General features: G+C 43.2%; 2 protein-coding genes across 2 annotated transcripts in view; both read left to right on the top strand.

Moving 5' to 3' along the window:
• xylt2 (xylosyltransferase II) overlaps positions 1 to 19,244 on the top strand; it is a 107,540-nt gene that overhangs the window by 51,860 nt on the left and 36,436 nt on the right. The window lies entirely within an intron of this gene.
• nherf1b (NHERF family PDZ scaffold protein 1b) overlaps positions 3,524 to 19,244 on the top strand; it is a 64,928-nt gene continuing 49,207 nt past the window's right edge. Inside the window, exons 1-2 of the mRNA XM_080446869.1 lie at positions 3,524 to 4,033; positions 5,139 to 5,394. Of these exons, the coding sequence (XP_080302995.1) occupies positions 3,726 to 4,033; positions 5,139 to 5,394 (564 nt within the window). The 5' untranslated portion in view covers positions 3,524 to 3,725. The remainder of the gene's footprint in view (positions 4,034 to 5,138; positions 5,395 to 19,244) is intronic.

Raw genomic sequence — 19,244 nt, 5'->3', positions numbered from 1 at the left:
TGCTATTTTCAAAATATTTTTTATACATTTGAAAACTTGTGAAATGGGACATTCTGCATCTACTATTGGTAGGCCTACTCTTAAGTATATTTTGATGCCAATACTTTTGTGCTTTTACTCAAGTACATTTTGAATTCCGGACTTTTACTTGTAACTCTACTCTTGTATCTACATTGCAGTATTGATACTTTTACTTAAAAAACTGCCTAATGACAAGAGGGTCCTGGGTTGTGGTCCTAATAGCAAGGGTGGGTTAAATGCAGAGGATACATTGCAATGTACTATGACAAAAGATACCCCCCTTTCCCCTTCAAACCTGATTGGAGGCCTTTCTATGCATGGTCAGAGCTGGTGGCTTCAGATCCCACGATGGAACCAGCTGAGAAGAACCACAATCTTATCCAAGCGTTTCTGGGCTATGTTGTATAGCTTGTTTCCCAAGCAATGGCTCAGGAGTCAGGACCCATTTTTATGGGTAACTTTTTTTTTTGTAACTCAAAATCCATGAATCCACGAATAAAAAAAATAGATCGATTTTCATTATTGTTGAAATAGGGATTAAGTGGCCGATTCATCATTTTGTTTTAGTTTGGGTCCCCGGGAGACACCAGATTTATATGTTGGGTCTCTCTCTCTCTCTCTCTCTCTCTCTCTCTCTTTCTCTCTCGGAAAAGGTTTGGGAAACTCTGGTGTTATAGCTGGAACAGGATGCTCATGTCTGAAATGAATCATGTAAAAAATGTGATACCATGGTCCCATGGGGAGAGATAGAGTGGGTGGTGGATCAGAGAGGTAGGCACACATACGTACATACATAACATACCTTCCTCTCCCTTCACCAGTGCTGGACAAAGCTACTCAACCCCAGTAGTTGAGTCAAAGCACAGATACTCCTGGTCAAATATTGCTTAACTGCAAGTCAAGGTTGCTCAGTCAAATTTGCCAAAGTCAAAACATTGTTTGTGGATCTGCTACTTTGATGCTTTTGTGTGATGCTGTGTGATCAAGTAGGGCATTAATTTACAAAAAAACACAAAAAGTTAGCATTTGGAGTTGAGATGTTTTGCCTGACAGCAACGATATACTTAAGTACAGTACTCAAGTAAATGTACTTAGTTACTACTGCCCACCACTGCTCTCCCTTCGCCTACACGTATGAATCATAACCCTACAGCCTCAGATCACCAGCACGATTACAACAAACCACACCTTTCAATTGAATCTCATTCCCATCTATTAAAACATTATTTTGTCATGGAATGAAACACATTGCCTCGTATTTATTGATGGTTTTAGATTGCAGTTCAAAGTCCATCACTCACTGCAATAGGCCTCTCATATGAAACCTGAGAGAGAGAGAGACTGAGTGAACCTGGCAACGTTCCCAGTAGGAAAAGTCAAAAGGCTGCTGTGGTTTTAAGCGAACAAGATCCCTGCCAAGTTTTACGTTTTACAGTTGATGGCACAACAGGTCTTTCCAGGACCGGGGGAAACCCTATAGGTTGTCCCATTCCAAAAGGTTGAAACGGGAAGCCAGAAACTGTGACTAGTGTAATTTAGGGGAAACTGAATGCTAACCCCAAGGATAATACACAGTGTTCATGTATCCATTTTGTACACTCTCAGAGTTCAAATAACACTGAGGATTTTACTGTGTAGATTAGAAGCACAATAGGGCCAGAAGAATGCATCATCTCAATAGTCAACATTGCAAAACAAAACAAAACATTAAGACCATATTATTGATGACCAAGATTGAAGTATTTTCAGAACCCTTCTGTTATCAGCCATAACATGAACTCTGTTGCAAGCGTTCTCTTATGGCGTGGGGATAAATATGTCTAGGCCTAGATGTGTTATTATGCAGTGTTTAACATCTTTGCTCACACAATAGAGCACAGTTTTGTACAATGTGTGTGTGTGTGTGTGTGTGTGTGTGTGTGTGTGTGTGTGTGTGTGTGTGTGTGTGTGTGTGTGTGTGTGTGTGTGTGAAGAGAATTAGTCACGGTCATGGACAACCATTAGTTCATTGGTAGGCCTGTCACAATTATTACATAATCGCCTTATCGCAATTATTTGAGATAATCGCAATTATCGTTTTTGCATAATCGTCATAATCATTTCCATGTTGAAAATGTTTTTTCCAAAATAGTGGAAATAGTAGATCTACAAGCTCAAAACGCGTCATGTTGTGGTGCATTTGAGCTTGTAGATCGGCTATTTCCACTATTCATGTTTTTTTTATTTAAGAATAAGTTATTGCATCATGTAAGTTATTTATCATGCCTTTTGTTTATGAAGCCTAAAAGCACACAAATGATTTTTTTATTCATAACGTATTCATAAATCATTAATCGCAATTATATGAGCGTTAAGTGAAAGTTAAGTGAAATGTCATAATCATGGCAGCCCTATTCATTGGTGGCATGATGAGACAGCCATTATGCACCACGATGGATAGATGGATGGATGGATGGATGGATGATGGCCCCTGTGTGAGTGAACATCTCTCTTCCTGACTGCATGGCTAAAAGGCAACTTGTTGCCAATGGTGGAAAGGCAAATATTGTACTTTTTACTCCACTATAATTATTTGAAAACTTTGGTTACTAGTTACTCTTATTCAAAACACTTCAGACCCATACATCTACTTTGGCAATTTGAAAATAGAATAAAACATTTGAGTACTTTTTCCACCACTGGATGGATGGATTATGGCCCCTTAGTGAGTGAACCTCCCTCTTCCTGACTGGCTGAAAGGCAACTTGTAGCAGCCTTTAGACATGCCTTTAGAATAGACTACTAGAGTAGTGCTTCTCAAAGTGTGGTCAAGGGACCCCCAGGAGTCCTTGGGGGAGGGTACCCCCCCCCCCCCCCCCCCCCCAGAAACATTAGGTAGCCTACAGTTTAACCACTTAACTTAGCAAAAAAAACAACAACAAAAAACAATCAACAACAACCAAAAATAGCTGATCCACAAGCTTGCTGTAGATCTTTGTGTTGTGCCTGACATGCACACAATAGGGAAGCCAGGTTGAAAGTTGTTCATTTCAGTATAATTTCACCATGGTAATTCAATGAGAGAATGTAGCCTACCGTAGGCTATAAGAACATTATAGCCTTTTATATAGGATATATCTTACAGAGAGTCATGTAATGTTACATGTATTACACATGACTCTCCCGTTAAGAGAGAGGGAGAGAGACACACACACACACACACACACACACACACACACACACACACACACACACACACACACACACACACACACACACACACACACACACACACAGAGAGAGAGAGAGAGAGAGAGAGAGAGAGAGAGAGAGAGAGAGACACACATACAGAGAGGGAGAGTGAGTGTGCAGGGAGGTGACAACCAGACCACCGTTTCCACGGACGGCGCCGGATTTCTCCCAGAGGGCGGAGGTTCCTTTAGAACCACAGAGAGAGAGAGAGAGAGAGAGAGAGAGAGAGGGTTTTATCATTCATAGTTTATATCGTCAGCATCCTGAACAGAGCAGAACAGAACAGGTCTCTCTGCACACATTTCCACCGAGTCTCTCCCACCACCTCCTCCTCCTCTAAGCAGCAACAAGTAGACTCTGAGGGACGAGAGGCGGCAGAAAGAAGAAAAAAAAGTGCGCGCTGGGAAAAACTATAGGTTACGAACGTAACCCCGGCGAGATAAATAACTCCAAACAACAACAACGACGACACGATGCCGAGCAAAAGCGCGTATCTCCGCCCGAGGCTGTGCGTCCTGGAGAAGGGCGACAACGGCTACGGCTTCCACCTCCACGGGGAGAAGGGCAAGACGGGCCAGTTCATCCGCCTGGTGGAGGCCGACAGCCCGTCAGAGAGCTCGGGGCTCCGCGCCGGGGACCGCCTGGCGTTCGTCAACGGAGACGCCGTGGACGGAGAGAGCCACCAGCAGGTGGTGTCGAGGATCCGCGACACCGCGGGCCGCCTGGAGCTGGTGGTGGTGGACGCGGACACCGACGCGCTGCTGAAGAGATACGGACTCAAGTAATAATGATAATGATAATGATAATGATAATGATAATATTAATATTCATATTAATACTGATAATATTAATAATAATAGTATTATTATTATTAATAATAATAATAATATGAATATGAATAATAGTAGTAGTAATAATATTATTATTAATATTAATATTAATATTAATATTAATATTAATATTAATATTAATATTAATATTAATAATAATAACTTTATTTACATAAATATATTACATCAGTGGTTCTCAAACTTTTTCATGTCAAGGACCCCCAAAATTGATATGTATTTGGCTGCAGACCCCCATCTAAAAAATTGAGAAAAGCGCCAGGGATTTTTCAAAAATAGCACATGATTGATTGATTGATGTAGTTTATTTAGAAAGACATGAGAATAGTACATGACAGTACATAACAGTACATGGAAGTACAAATTCACAATACAAGGTCTACAAGCTCTTAGTGTGGCACTCGGTGCTTGTATATCTATGCGCTTGCATATCTGCTATTCTTTAATAGCCAAAGTATAAAATATGTTTAAAGTGGTTAAAATGATTGTGACGCTATATTGACACATTTTGCTGGGGACCCCCTGGTACCCCCCTAAGGACCCTGCCTGGGGGTCCCCGGACCCCACTTTTAGAACCAATGCTTTACATTATATAAAAACAAAAAGATCAACAAATGAAAAAGAACACAATATTAACCACTTAAACCCCAGAATCCATATTGTGGGGAAATGCTTTCGCTGAAAATAGCAGATCGACAAGCTCACAATGCGATGCAAACGCGTGGCATTGTGAGCTTGTAGAGCTGCTATTTTCAGCAGATCTGACGCGTTGTGAGCTTGTAGATCGGCTGTTTTCAAAAGATTTTGAAATCTTTGAAATGGGACATTCTGCATAATGAGTACTTTTACATTTGGTACATTAAGTACATTTTGATGCCAATACTTTTGTACTTTCACTCATGTAAATTTTGAATTCCGGAGTTTTACTCGTAACCGAGTATTTCTACATTGCAGTATTGATACTTTTACTCAAGTAAAAAAATGCGAGCACTTTTTCCACCACTGGTATAGTCACACACAGATCTCTCGCCCGTCCAGGTGTCAGAGGGAGTACGTGACGGACGGCGTCCCGCCGCCTCTCAGTCTGGACGGCTCGGAGGAAGAGGAGGAGGAGGATGAGGAGGAAGGAGAGGTAGAGGAGGAGGAGGAACTGCGTCAGCGCACGGAGGAGAACGGGACGATGGTGATGGCGGTGACGCCGAGGGAGTCGTCGCCGTGCACGCCGGTCCCACGGGAGGAGAACGGTAACGGCGAGGTCCACGTCGAGAAGAAGCTGAGCATCAACTCTGAGAAGGTCAGTGCAGTGTGGGTTCTCAAAGTGGGGTTCCGGTCCGGGGACCTCCTCAGGGGGTCCTTGAGGGGGTTCCAAGGGGTCCCCTCTATAGCAAAATAAGCCATTAAGACCGGAGGCCCATTCCACAGATGCCTTCTGAATCATTAGTTCTCACACTTTCAAGATTTTTAAAAAATGTTCAAAAATAGCAGAAGTACAAGCTCGCAGCGCGTCAGAGCTTGTTGTACATTGCTATTTTTCAATAGGCAATGCAAAAAATCTAAAATGACACAGAATGGGATTATGGAACATTTTAACCCTACTTTCTATACTTTATTTTCATTTTGAAACATTCTCAAAAGTTGTGAAAAGGTTGGAAAAATGGGAACAACACAGATAATATGGGGGTCCCTGGCTCAAAATATGGGGACTGACTACTAAGTATTGTTGTCAGTCCTACAATAATTGACTCTGAGGGTGTTCTCTGAAAGTACACTGAGAAAGCATACACTGAGAGTAGAATACTTTGAAGGTCTAACTGAGTGTACTGAGACAGAGTGTCAGAGTACACTGAGAGTGTAACCCTGAGACTACAGTGTGAGACCGAGTGTGTTACTGAGAGTATGGCTACTCTGAGTGTGTAACTGAGAGTAAGGCTACTAGGCACTCTCAGAGACAGAGTGTACTGTACTCTCAGTGTAAAGCCTGATACTGCATATACTTAGTTGCACGCTGGTGTTGCATGGCGTAAATTTCAGATCTACGAACGTGACTCTCACACTACACTCAAGAGTACACAGGACTCTGAGAGAGTACACCGTGGTTCCATTTGGGTACTCTCTCACATCGGGCATTTGACTGTGTATGTGAGAATTTGCTTCCTTCACCCGTGCTCCAGCCAGGCCTCATTTAACTCATTCACTTTTTTTGCCCTGCATTTCGCGAGACATGCTAGTTTCAACATGCTGTTTACAAGGCAAGGGGTGGTCGCGGTTGGATAGTTTTTTCTATGGGCGATGCACACTGATACCGGACGGTCGATCATAATGGATATACATTTTCTGTGAACAGTTGAAAAGGTAGGAAAAACGAAAATCGCTGGCAGTGGGCAAACGCAGCCAGAAATAAGTCTGGCAGCGAATGAGTTAAAATGGAGATGTTCATCAGTAGAGATGCTCTCACTTGCTTCTCAGCATAAATTGAGTCCCACTTCAGTGTAGGCAGCATGCACTTCAACGAGTTTAAGTGCATGCACACCTTGCCTCTACACTGTCAAATCCAGAGTGTTGCTATTTATCTCTCAGGGTATAAAAATGATACTGGCACTATGATAGCCGCCTATTAATTGTGTTTCGTACAGAAAAACTCGTAGAGCTAGCTGACCAGTTTCAACCTGGCTTCCCCTCTTTGGGGCATTTCATTACAGGTGGAAAATGTTCGTACGATGAAGTATAAAATAGTGTTTAGATGATATTTAGGTTGTTGTTGTTTTTTTTTACAGAGAGAGAATAGGTGGTCTGTGTGGACAACATCATTAATATGTACAGCTGCACCAGCAGTGGTCTCACACGCTGCTTATTGTTGCAGCCTTGGCAGAGCGCTCAGGCTGTAGGCGAGACACTCAGTTGGCCCGGACATTTTGTTGTGGGCGGGTCCGTCGCTGCAGGGGAACTGCACAAACAACCCGCTTCAGCCCCGGGTTCAAGTAAACAGTGTCCCAGACTGGACTGGCACCCTTTGTCTCCATGCAGGGTCCATCCTTAGTTGACTCTAAATACCGACTGAAGTCGTCCAAAGATCCACGCAGAGTAACGCTAAACAAAAAAGTGGTTCCAGCAAACTTGTGTACCGTGGGAACCGACCGACAACACGGGCAGTCGACCACAAGGGCCGTCCCACACCTATACCTACGTGGACGTGCGGGGACGGAAAGTACTGGCAAACTAGCCATATGTATGGCGGATCGGCATGACTAGAGACGCCGCTGGAGGGCGCTTGTCCCCCCTGTGGGTCGGGGCCCCCAGGGGGGTCGCCACATGATTTAGGGGGGGGGGGGGGTCCCCAGATGACAGTGGAAAATATAAAGAAAATGTGTTCCTTAAAAACAAAAAAGTAAAGAACAGAAATGAAAAATTATCTCTGGAACCATGTCAGACTAAATGTAATGCCTCAACTCCTACAAAAGTGTTTGTCTGGGTGGGGGGTCCCCAGTTCAAATATGATTATTTTTGGGGGCCGCGGCCTGAAAAGGCTGAGAACCACTGTCCTAGAGAGTGCCAAATAGCACTAAAAGTGTTATAAATTTGGTATCTTTTGGTTGATGCCTCTGTCTCTCTCTTGAAGACATTCAAGCCATCAAGGTACATTTCTTCATGGAATGTTTATTGCAGCTTGAGAGAACCAGCCAAGGTTTCAGCCAAACCCTTTCAGACATACACTACAATACTGCAACCAGCTCTCTGTGTACATTGGTTAGTGTGGTTATGCAACAAAGAACATTACAACACGACAACATTGTACCTCAAGTACCAGCAAAGAGGTTCAGGTCAATGTTGGTCGAAAGAGTTGTGCATTTTGTTTTCACTTGCACAGCATCTTGCATCAAAATATGTGGGAGGTTATGTCTTGGCACATGTTATAGCACCTTTGTCTAATGGTTCTTTATAGAACCATCAGAGGTGCATAGACTATGTTAAAGAACCATAGAGAACCTCTAAGAACCACAAGGGCTGAACAGGTTCTGTGTAAGGCAGCGGTGCTACGTATAGCACTTCAACCACACTGACGAACCACCATTTGTGATTGATTTGTGATGCAAAGTCAAACTAAGAGCAGCATTTAGATTTGGACATCAAAGTTAATTTAAAAGGAAGGAGGCTCCTAAAAGAGGAGGCCATCTAAACGGAGCAGATTGCATGCTGTATACATTCTCCGACACATGCTGTATACATTTTCCGTTGTGACACGATGAGAGACCTATATGCGAGCTGTGTGTGTGTGTGTGTGTGTGTGTGTGTGTGTGTGTGTGTGTGTGTGTGTGTGTGTGTGTGTGTGTGTGTGTGTGTGTGTGTGTGTGTGTGTGTGTGTGTGTGTGTGTGTGTGTGTGTGTGTGTGTGTTTGTGTGTGTGTGTCGTGCGTGCGTGCGTGCGTGTGTGTCACCAGTAACCTGGCCGTTGTGTTTCGAACAGCAGTCAGAGATAAACATAATGTCAGTGTTGTCAAGTCTAATGACAGACTTAACGGCACACGCACACTGAGAACCAAGGACAAACAGGGATGTTTAGGGTCTGGGGACGACAAACACTCTCCTATTCCTTGTTGAGCTGAGAAGCAAGGGAAGAAAACAACGTTTTTGAAGTTGCTCAACATACCACATCAACAACGACACAACCACGGTACATAGTTTTGGTGGCCTTCACTTTTCTTCCCCCCCTTAGAAATACAATCAATGCCTGCTCCACAAAGTCCCTAAACCTTTGATCTGTGATGAGCATCAGCTGTGTGTGAAACGCGTTCTCATGCTACGGTGGCTGCTTGTGGCTTTCTGAAGTGTTGCAAGTGATTCAGACACTTCATCCCTCTCATGTTCTTTGAATCGTGGCTGTTTGCAAGGCTGTCTGCCGCAATATACAGTTTCAGCTGGTCTGCTTATAGCTCTTGAAATGTATAGTTCCTTTTTTATAGTACATATCATATTGCAGTACATATCGCAAAAAATATATATTAAAACATATTGCCATGTCAATTGTTTCCAATATTGTTAAGCCCTAGCTGTTCATGTCCAGGGGTTCTTTAATCGTTCATTTATATTTTTGTCGTACTAGTGCAAATATGGAAAATAGCAGATCTGCAAGCTCACAATGCATCGCGATATGGTGCTTGGTGAGCTTGTGGATCTGCAATTTTTTTAATCGAATCATTCTGTGATATGTCCAAGGTAGGGAGGGGACGCTAGGGCTGAAGCATCTGTGTCATTTTAGATTTTAGTGTTTGTTGGCTATTCAAAAATAGCAGATATACAAGCTCACAGCGCGTCACTTTGTGCCGCGCTTCGAGCTTGTACATCTGCTATTTAAAAAAAAAATCTTGAATCATTTTGAATTACGAAAAAGATTTGTGAACTGCTGATTTAGAAGGCATATGTGTAGGTTAGAACGGGCCTCAGGTCTTAATGGGTTAATGTGGTTGCAAAAGCACTTGTGGAGGAGAGGCTGGCTTGTGTAGTCTGGAACATCTGTACCCCCTGCTGTGTTCCGGATGTTTACCCCCGGGGCTGTCTTCATCTCTGTCCCTCTCTCTGTGCCCTGCCCACTCTCTGTCTAGGTCTCTCTTTATCCCCCACCCCCCATCTCCCTCTCCCCACACAGTATCTCTGTCCATTTATTGCGTTTATTGTTTATAAGTATCTCTTTCCCTCTCTCTCTCTCTCTCTCTCTCTCTCTCTCTCTCTCTCGCTCTCTGTTACACAAAGCTATCCTTTTGCACCGTCTGTCTGTATGGTGTCTGTATTTGTGTATTTGCGTCATATTATTGTGGCTGATTCGCCTACGGGCGTCTAAATAGTCTTGACTGTCCGTTGCAGCTCTGCAACCCCCAGAGCAACGCACTCATTTAACAGCAATCACAACACACACACACACACGCACACGCACGCACACACACACACACACACACACACACACACACACACACACACACAAACATGCTCTCGCGCGGTATGTGGGGAACAACACACGTGTCGTGCACATGTGTTGTTATTTTCGTAACCTACAGTAAGTGCAAGCATGGAAGGAAGGTTTCACTTCCTAAATTGCCAACATCAGAAGCCGCAGAGCTACAGTATATACACACTTTTGCCCATGTGGTTGAACAAACCAGTGACGATAATGTGACACAATAGTGATGGCGTCTGTAACCAACAAGGTTGTCAGCAGGGGGCTGCTGCTGCTGAATGCTGAGTGCTCCACAACGACACATTCAAAGCCTCACTATGTAACTTTCTTTTAATGAATAAAATGACATTTTGTCCAATCTGTATGGTAGAGTATGTTAAGAAGACCTGAGGTGATTCTTAAATCTAAATCCTAACAGTTTTTTGAAAAGAATAAAAAAAAAAAAAAAACAAGATTTTTCAAAAATAGCAGATCTACAAGCTCATAGCGCGGCACTCTGTGCCGCGCTATGAGCTTGTATATCTGCTATTTTTGAATAGCCAAAGAAATCTAAAGTGACACAGATGCGTTCCAGGTCTTAATGGGTTAATACAATATAACGTGTGCAATTGGGGTGGTTATATTTTGCCTCCCTGCTCTTCTATTGAGACATTTAGATCGTGTCAAAGGTCATGTCACGAATCTTGACCTGATTGATTTAATTCATCCCCCGAGCAAGCAGGCCTGGCTCTATTAGCTCACTGGTAAAAATGTCAGCACTTAAGCAGGAAACCAGGTTCAAATCCGGGGTAGAAGAGGAAAGTTACATAGTGAGCTCAGGACTCCCAGCTGGGTGTTAATCTGTGAACTTCATAGTACAGCAAGGTTGTCAACGATCATGACATTTTACTTGACGATTAATTACCATACAAATAATTGCGATTAACGATTTAATTTAATTTTTGGCATTGAACATGGGAACATATTACAATAAATGCCCAAAATCTCTGTACGTACGTACGTATGTATGTACGTGTGTACGTAGTTAGCGTATCTCGAGAACCGTCCGACCGACAAACTTCAAACTCGGCACGTACGTTCTATACCAATACTTTTGTACTTTTACTCAAGTAAATTTTGAATTCCGGACTTTTACTTGCAACAGAGCATTTCCACATTGCAGTATTGATTCTTTTTCTTACGCAAAACATTTGCCTCCAGAGTCACTAATGAGCCACACCTGAGCAGAAAGTGCATTACTCATCTTCAGATATATAACTCATAGGTGGCGATTTGTTTGGAATTGGATGCACTTGAACAGGTGTGCTGGAAACTCACTCAAGTTGCCGCGGCGGAACACAAGCCACGGGTTGTGTTGTTTGTCTTTAGGAATAACAGTGATTGTTCTCCATGTTTACCAATCCACCTCACTCACACACACACACACACACACACACACACACACACACACACACACACACACACACACACACACACACACACACACACACACACACACACACACACACACACACACACACACACACACACACACACACACACACACACACACACACACACACACACACACACACACACACACACACACACAGATGGCCTAATGGAGCTGTGACGGTGCAACCCACACTGGCACGCAACACAGAGGGAAGTGGTCCCGACACAAACAAACACCACTCCTAACAAACTCCTTTCTAAAACTCTATAAAACAAGTGGTTCTCAAAGTGGGGTCTAGGGGGTCCTTCCTTGAGGGCGTTCCAGAGGGTCCCCAGCAAAATGAGGAACAGTTTAAACAATTAAAGGAGTAGTTCACCCCAAAAATTACTTATTTTCTATCAATTACACACCCCATGAAGCATTGAATTCATGGAGATTATTTTAGTTTTTGTCACATTCCTGAGCCAATAATTTGATGATAATAATAAAGATGCTAATGTATCCGGTAGGAGACACAAAGGAGACTCTTTACTGGAGAGACCGCCGGTTATCAAATTATTGGCTCAGGAAAAAAATCGCCATGAATTCAAGGCTTCATGAGGTGTGTAATTGATAATTGAAGATAAGTAATTTTTTTTACTCCTTTAAGCCAAATACATATATCATTTTGGGGGTCCTTGACATGAAAAAGGTGTGAGAACCACTGGTTCAGAGGATGCTCATTCTGTCTCTCTGTGATGCAGGCAGTGGGAGCTCAGAGTATGTTCTGTAGAGTCAGACTGACGGCCCCTGTCATTATCCCATTAAAACTGGGTCATTTAACCTATTAAGACCTGAGGCGATTCTTAAAAATGTTTTCTAAATCCTAACAGTTTTTGAAAAAAAACAAAAAACAAAAAAAAAGTCAAGATTTTTCAAAAATAGCAGATCTACAAGCTCATAGCGCGGCACTCGGTGCCGCGCTATGAGCTTGTATATCTGCTATTTTTGAATAGCCAAAGAAATCTAAAGTGACACAGATGCGTTCCAGGTCTTAATGGGTTAAGATTTTCGCGTTGGCTATGCAAAAATAGCAGATCTACAAGCTCACAGCGAGCGTGTACATTTTTGACCATATTTAAAAAATCTTGAAAGTGTTTTAACACAAATCTTTTCTTCTGGGGGTGTAAAAAAATGATTAGAATACATTTTGCGGCATCTTTGACAAAAGATGGGTAAAAACGTGTGTAATCGGTGGGCTAGCACTCGGCATCGGCGTCGGGCCCCGAAATATGGCATCGCTCGGGTGTTTTGCACAAAGTTGTGTGTTTTTCTGGAATTCTCAGCCTGCATCCTGTCGAGCATTCCTCATGCCCTCCCTGTGGCCTACGCAGTGACACACACACACACACACACACACACACACACACACACACACACACACACACACACACACACACACGCACACACACACGCACGTCTCATGTACAGCCTTGGATGTTGGTTTAACAGTCACGTTGACGTCCGTAGGCCTGTCTGTGGCTCAGACTTTGAAGCAACACAAAAGGGGTTTCGAAGAAGGAACGCCCGCTCCGGAAACTGAGGAAACTCGCTCAAGGTTGCCATGGTTACTCTCATGTGGTGTGTGCTATCTTTGTATTTTTCTTTGTTTTGTGTGTGTGTGTGTGTATGTGTGAGCGTGTGTGTGTGTGTGTGTGTGTGTGTGTGTTTGAGCGTGTGCGTGCACGTATGTGTGTGTGTGTGTGTGTGTGTGTGTGTGTGGATGACAGTAGGCGAAGTGCAACAATGCACGGGGGTGTGTGAAGTAAGAATGAGCAATGATGATGATGATGATGGTGATGATGCAGGAGAGGTGGAAACCTTGTATGTCCAAAACTGTTACTTTTCATTAAATTAAAAAAAGTGTGTCCCATGTCATTGTAGGTGAAAGCTCACAACCACTGCCACACGTTGTGAGCTTGTAGATTTGCTATTTTCCACTACTTTTGCGTGACATTTTCTTTCGACAAAAATATAAAATAGGGATTAAAGGGATAGTTCACCCCCAAAATGTATTTTTTTCCCGATCGCCCCGTGGAGACTTACATTCATGGATATTTTTTAGTTTTTGTCGCATTCCTCAATAATTTGATGACCGGCAGCGGTTCCGGTAGGAGACACAAAGAGTCTCCTTTGTGTTAGGAATGCGACAAAAACAAAAACATATCCACGAATTCAAGTCTCCATAGGGCGTTTCGATAGAAACTGGGTGAACTATCCCTTTAATTGGTTAAAGGAAGACGATAGCGTTAATTTACGAAGGAAAGAAAACAAACATAAAAAGATGAAACATGCACATAGAAGGTTTCCTGACAGCTGGTATATAGACACAGCTTTCAGCCTCTTCCCCTCACAGCGGGACAAACCATACAGAAAAAGAAACGGCATGGTGGGTTCCAAAGGTCATTCTCTGTTTACCGGGCGGAGAAAAACCTGAGCCTCCCATTGTGAGACGCAGTCACGTAGCAGCAGGGGGATTCCCCATCGCCATCGCTATTGGTTCTCAAAGTGGGGGTCCGAGGACCTCCAGGGGTCTTTGGGGGGGGTACTAGGGGGTCCCCAGAAAAATGAGTTAATAAAGCATCAGAATCATTTTAACCCCTTTATCCATATTTTATACTTTGGCTATTCAATAATAGCAGATCTACAAGCTCATAGCGCGGCAACCGCGCTATGAGCTTGTAGATCTGCTATTTTTGAAAAATCTTGTCCGGGGGTCCCTGGAACTAAATATTTTGAGACGGGGGGGTCCGGCCAAATACATATCATTTTAGGGGTCCTTGACATATAAAGGTTTGAGACCCACTGATGTAGACCAGTGGTTCTCGAACAATTTTATTTCAAGGACCCCCTCAAACGGACCCATTTGTACACTCTCCGTTCCAGACCTGTAAGGTTCCATCCTGAACCCCCTCAACCGGACCCCTCTATTTTAAGAACCACTGCCCTAGGGCTAGAAAACATAGAATATGCTTATCTATCACCAACATTACACATTATGTAACAGGCACAATATACAGAGCATACAAGTGCCACTTGTTGTTTTGCTGCTGAGGAAAAAAATAGGGCCGTGTGTAAACAAGAGGCCGTGCTTGGGTCCAGATTCCATAGGGAGCGGGTTGAGGGTGCCAGGCGTCCCATCATGCACTCTGTTTAGAGAGACTATACACTCTTCCAGAATGACTGGCGGCTGCTTACATAAGACACTAATTACAGGAGAGGAAGAGCCCGTTGTGTCGAGATGAAATGGACTGTGACAGGATGAGAGACCTATATGCGATCTGTGTGTTTGTGTGCTCTTTCTCTGTGTGTGTGTGTGTGTGTGTGTGTGTGTGTGTGTGTGTGTGTGTGTGTGTGTGTGTGTGTGTGTGTGTGTGTGTGTGTGTGTGTGTGTGTGTGTGTGTGTGTTGTCCTGTCTCTCTATGTTCTATTTCCAGGCTCAGTATAAAGTTGAGATGATTCTGCAGCATGTAGCTAACAGGCTCAGGACCACAGAGCCTCTGAATGGGAGAAAGTGAAGGCTTCCTTGTAAACCTGCTACCAGTTCTCTCCTCTCCTCTCCTCTCCTCTCCTCTCCTCTCCTCTCCTCTCCTCTCCTCTCCTCTCCTCTCCTCTCCTCTCCTCTCCTCTCCTCTCCTCGCTTCACCCTCACTTCTCTCTCTACCGGATACGGAGCCTCTAATCTGCCCATTCATATAAAAGCAGCTTATTAGAGACCATGGCTCCTCTGCTGCTTTTAGCGCAGACGCTTGGCTTTTTGTCCCTCGCCGTGTTACCATAGACGGGGAGAGTGTGTGTGTGAGTGGGGGGGTTAGGGGGGGGGGGGTCTGCCAGCCACACAGTGTAATAAGGTTCTCTAAGCAAATCCCCCCCTTTGCTGGTTATGTGGGAGGATTCACTCTATATTGGTTTAGCCTCCGCTGCGTGGCATTTGTGTGTGTGGGTCGGCAATGGCCTTTTTAATTGGTTTTGTGGGCCAGTAGGCATCAGCTGCTATAGAGAAAAGGAAACCACGTTTTAACAGTCAACCCGGTATGAATGAACTCAATACGTACCCTGTGGCAGGCCCTTTAACTTAAACATATTTCTCAGCTGGAGGGCAGTGGTGTAAAGTAACTAATTACATTTACTCAAGTACTGTACTTAAATACACTTTTGAGGAATTTTTACTTTACTGGAGTAGTTCCCATTTTCTTCTACTCCACTACATCTAGGCAAATATTGTACTTTTACTCCACTACAATTATTTGAAAACTTTAGTTACTAGTTACTTTTCAAACTATTTGAAAATAGCCGATCTACAAGCTCACAACGCGTCGCATCGCGACGCGTTGTGAGCTTGTAGATCGGCTATTTTCAAATATTTCAGTACTTTTACTTTTGGTACTTTAAGTACATTTTGAGACCAAAACTTTTGTACTTTTACTCAAGTACATTTTGAACACCAGACTTTTACTTCACTTTTCAAAAGTGCTCTTCAGAGAACATTTGACCTACGGTTCTGATTATGTGCTCAGTGTGTTACAGCGCATATATTGACCTATCAATCATATGTTTTGTCTAAGGCAAAGTTAGAGGGTGGATTACCCACACAATGCTCCAGTTTAGACTTCAATCTTGGCAGCAACGTTCCATTACTGGGTGTGTGTGGTTAAAAAAGACTTGATGTTTATCCCTTGGAGAGACGCTTCATTCGTCAACTTTCTGATGTCACGTCTTTCCAGAATGGCTGTCATAGGATAACTACGTAGCTATTAATAGAATAAATGTCAACTTTTCATTGCTCGTTTGTCACGTATCGGTGACAGCACAGCCACACCTACTGGGGAGGAGGCTGTGGTTCGGAGTGTTCTCCAGCTGGCTGGTTCTCAACTTCGGGCTCGCTGGGGACCGCCAGGGTCCAAATGGACCCCTTAGAGGTCTGTAACTCTTTGAAACTCTTGAGTGTACGCATATGTACACTCTCGGAGTTAAATGAAGACTTTAACCCATTAAGATCTGGAACGCATCTGTGTCACTTTAGATTTACGAGCTTGTAGATCTGCTATTTTAAAAAAATCGTGAAACAATATGTCTTATATTTTTTTCAAAAAAGTGTTTTTTTTAAAGAATCGCCTCAGGTCTTAATGGGTTAACTGGAGGGGAGGGGTCTTTAAAAAGGAAAAAGGTTGAAAGTGTGTGTTCTAGCAGGCTGAAATGGAAGTCTCATCCCCGGCGGTGGGGGGGGGGGGGCTAGCAGTACACAGACTCCAGAAAGCTTAGGGCTGGTTTCCTGTCATTGTTGCTGCTGGATGGAGGAGGTAGAACAACTCCTCTCCCCTCCTTGAGCGAGGAGAGCACTGTTGGCAGCTTTGGCGAGAGAAACAAAGCAGCCAGGTCTATTGAAAACGAGCCCAAAAGAAGCGACTATAGGCTACATGAGCACTTTGAATCTATTATACATCGGCTGTTTGAAAATAGCTGATCTACTAGCTCATAACTTGTAGCTTGTGAGCTTGTAGGTCTAAACAAAGAAAGTGAAAGTGTGTGAAATAGTTTTTTTGTAGAGGCTCCCATCATTTTCAGTTTTCAAGAAAGGGAAGAAGAATAGATAGATAGATAGAAAGAAAGAACAAGGAAAACGGGTCAGATATTCCAAACATTCCTCATGAGTAGAGTAAAATACATGTGCATGGCTAGAAGACATGGCAATGTAATGAGGCAGTTAAAATAGCAGCAGATATAGTAACATATCTACATTGATTGATTGATTGAATACTTTATTAGTCAGAAATCAACAAATTTCACGGAAAAACAGCGGCAGTGAATGACACCTCCTTGTCGATGGGAATTTCCATTCATCTGCCCTTTTGGTCTCCTGGTAGATGTTTTTTTCTGGCCAATTTTGAAAGGAACCAGTGATTCTTTCTTCAGTGAATGAGAATTTTCCCATGTTTGATCATGGTCGCTCCCTCTAGTGTTGTGGCTATGGGTGTCACTCACTTTGGAGAAGTAGTTGGTCAGGTATGAGGGTATTGAGGGCACTGTCCCTTTGACTATTATAAATACCAATCCTTTTTTCCTTTGCTTAACCCAGTCTACCCTGAGCCATCCCAAACTAGCAAAGTGTGTTGGAATTAGGTGGGTCATGGGCTTGAGGCCGAGAAGTAGTCGAATCAGTTTGTTTTGGGAGGTCTGAAGCTTAGTTTTTAGTGACATTGAGATGTTAGAAAACCAAGAGGTTTAAAGCCTAATCAAAATGGCATTGAATGAGGGCTCCAGCTAGTCTTGAGAGCACTTTTGTTGACGAAAGAGGAAATCCTGCCCAAAAGATTGACTTTCTTGATCACTTTTGATGCCATTTTTTCACCTGTCAGTTTATTGTCAAGATTACAGCCCAAATAGGTAACCTCTTCTCTGCTGGAGGTATATATATTGTCAACTCTGACCTGGAAATCATTTAGTATTACTAAGGGCATGTTTGGACCCAAAAAGAATGGATTCTGTTATGACAAGGTGTAATGACACTACGACAGTTTATCTGAGTTCAGAACTGAGGGCTTCCTCAACTTGCATCGAGACCAGGACTGCTGAGTCATCAGCGAACAAGAACAAATTGCAGTTACGGGCTGCTTTCATCGTCGTTAATGTATAGAAGAAACAGTAAACGGCCCTAGTATGCTTCCTTGGGGAACCCCACGGTTCACTGGGAGGGACGAGGACAGGGTTCCATTGACATCTCTTCCCTCATGGTAGGATTTCATCCAGTTCACATGATGTGTTATCCGAGCCAAATCCTCTTCAGCTTATTCAGTAGAGAATTGGAAACCTCATATGTCCAAAACTGTTACTTTTCAGGATTCAAATAAAAAAAAAAACAGCAAAAGTAGCAGATCTGCTACTTTTGACGCTTTTGTGTGACGCTGTAGAGGTTTCTGCCTGACAGCAACGATATATCAAACATAGTCAGAGTAAACAAACAGAATCCAAAGAGTAATCCTGTGTGGTGGCCTGTGTTGCCATGTATGCTTATTATAAGCGCCTTTGGGCTTGTTTTTCTGTAAAGTCGCTTGTATCTAAATATTGATAGCAACTACCAATTAATCGCAACCATATGGTGGTTTAAGTGGTTATTAAGTACAGTAATTTGAGTGAATGTACTCGGTCACTTTCCACCGTCAGCTCTTGGTTGCAAACGGGTCGTGTTTTTTTGGCCTTGTTTCTAAAGTGTAGTTGCTTATTTTGGGCTTGCTGTGTAATGTTGTTTAAACCAGTGGTTCTCAAACATTTTCGTGTGAACGACCCCCAGAGTAATATGTAATTGCCCGCGTACCCCCATCTGAAAACATTTTGTGCCAGGGACCCCCCATACAATATTTGTGTTTCCAAAATATTCCACATTCCACTAAAACATATTTTTTTAAATAGCCGACATACAAGCTCACAACGTGTCTATTTTCAAATATCCGATTCATATAGGTTTAAAGTGCTCATGTGGCCTATATAATAGTCGCTTCTTTTGGGCTCGTTTTCGTAGACCTGGTCGCTTATTTCTCTCGCGGAATCTGGCAACACACTGGCTACAGTCTGCCTCTGTTGGGTACTGTTACTAAACGACGGGGGGGGGGGAGCCCGGCTGAGAGAGCCTAATGTTTTTTTTCAAGCGGTGAAAGGTCACTTCGCCGCGGCAGCCAATTTGTTCATCAACAGTCATCTGTGCCCTGTAGGATTACAGGCCTGATCCC

Source organism: Gymnoscopelus braueri (assembly GCF_963280865.1).
Source record: "Gymnoscopelus braueri genome assembly, chromosome: 13".
Taxonomy (NCBI): domain Eukaryota; kingdom Metazoa; phylum Chordata; class Actinopteri; order Myctophiformes; family Myctophidae; genus Gymnoscopelus; species Gymnoscopelus braueri.
Note: the sequence above shows the minus strand (reverse complement) of the source record. Positions and strands in the feature narration are given on the sequence as shown.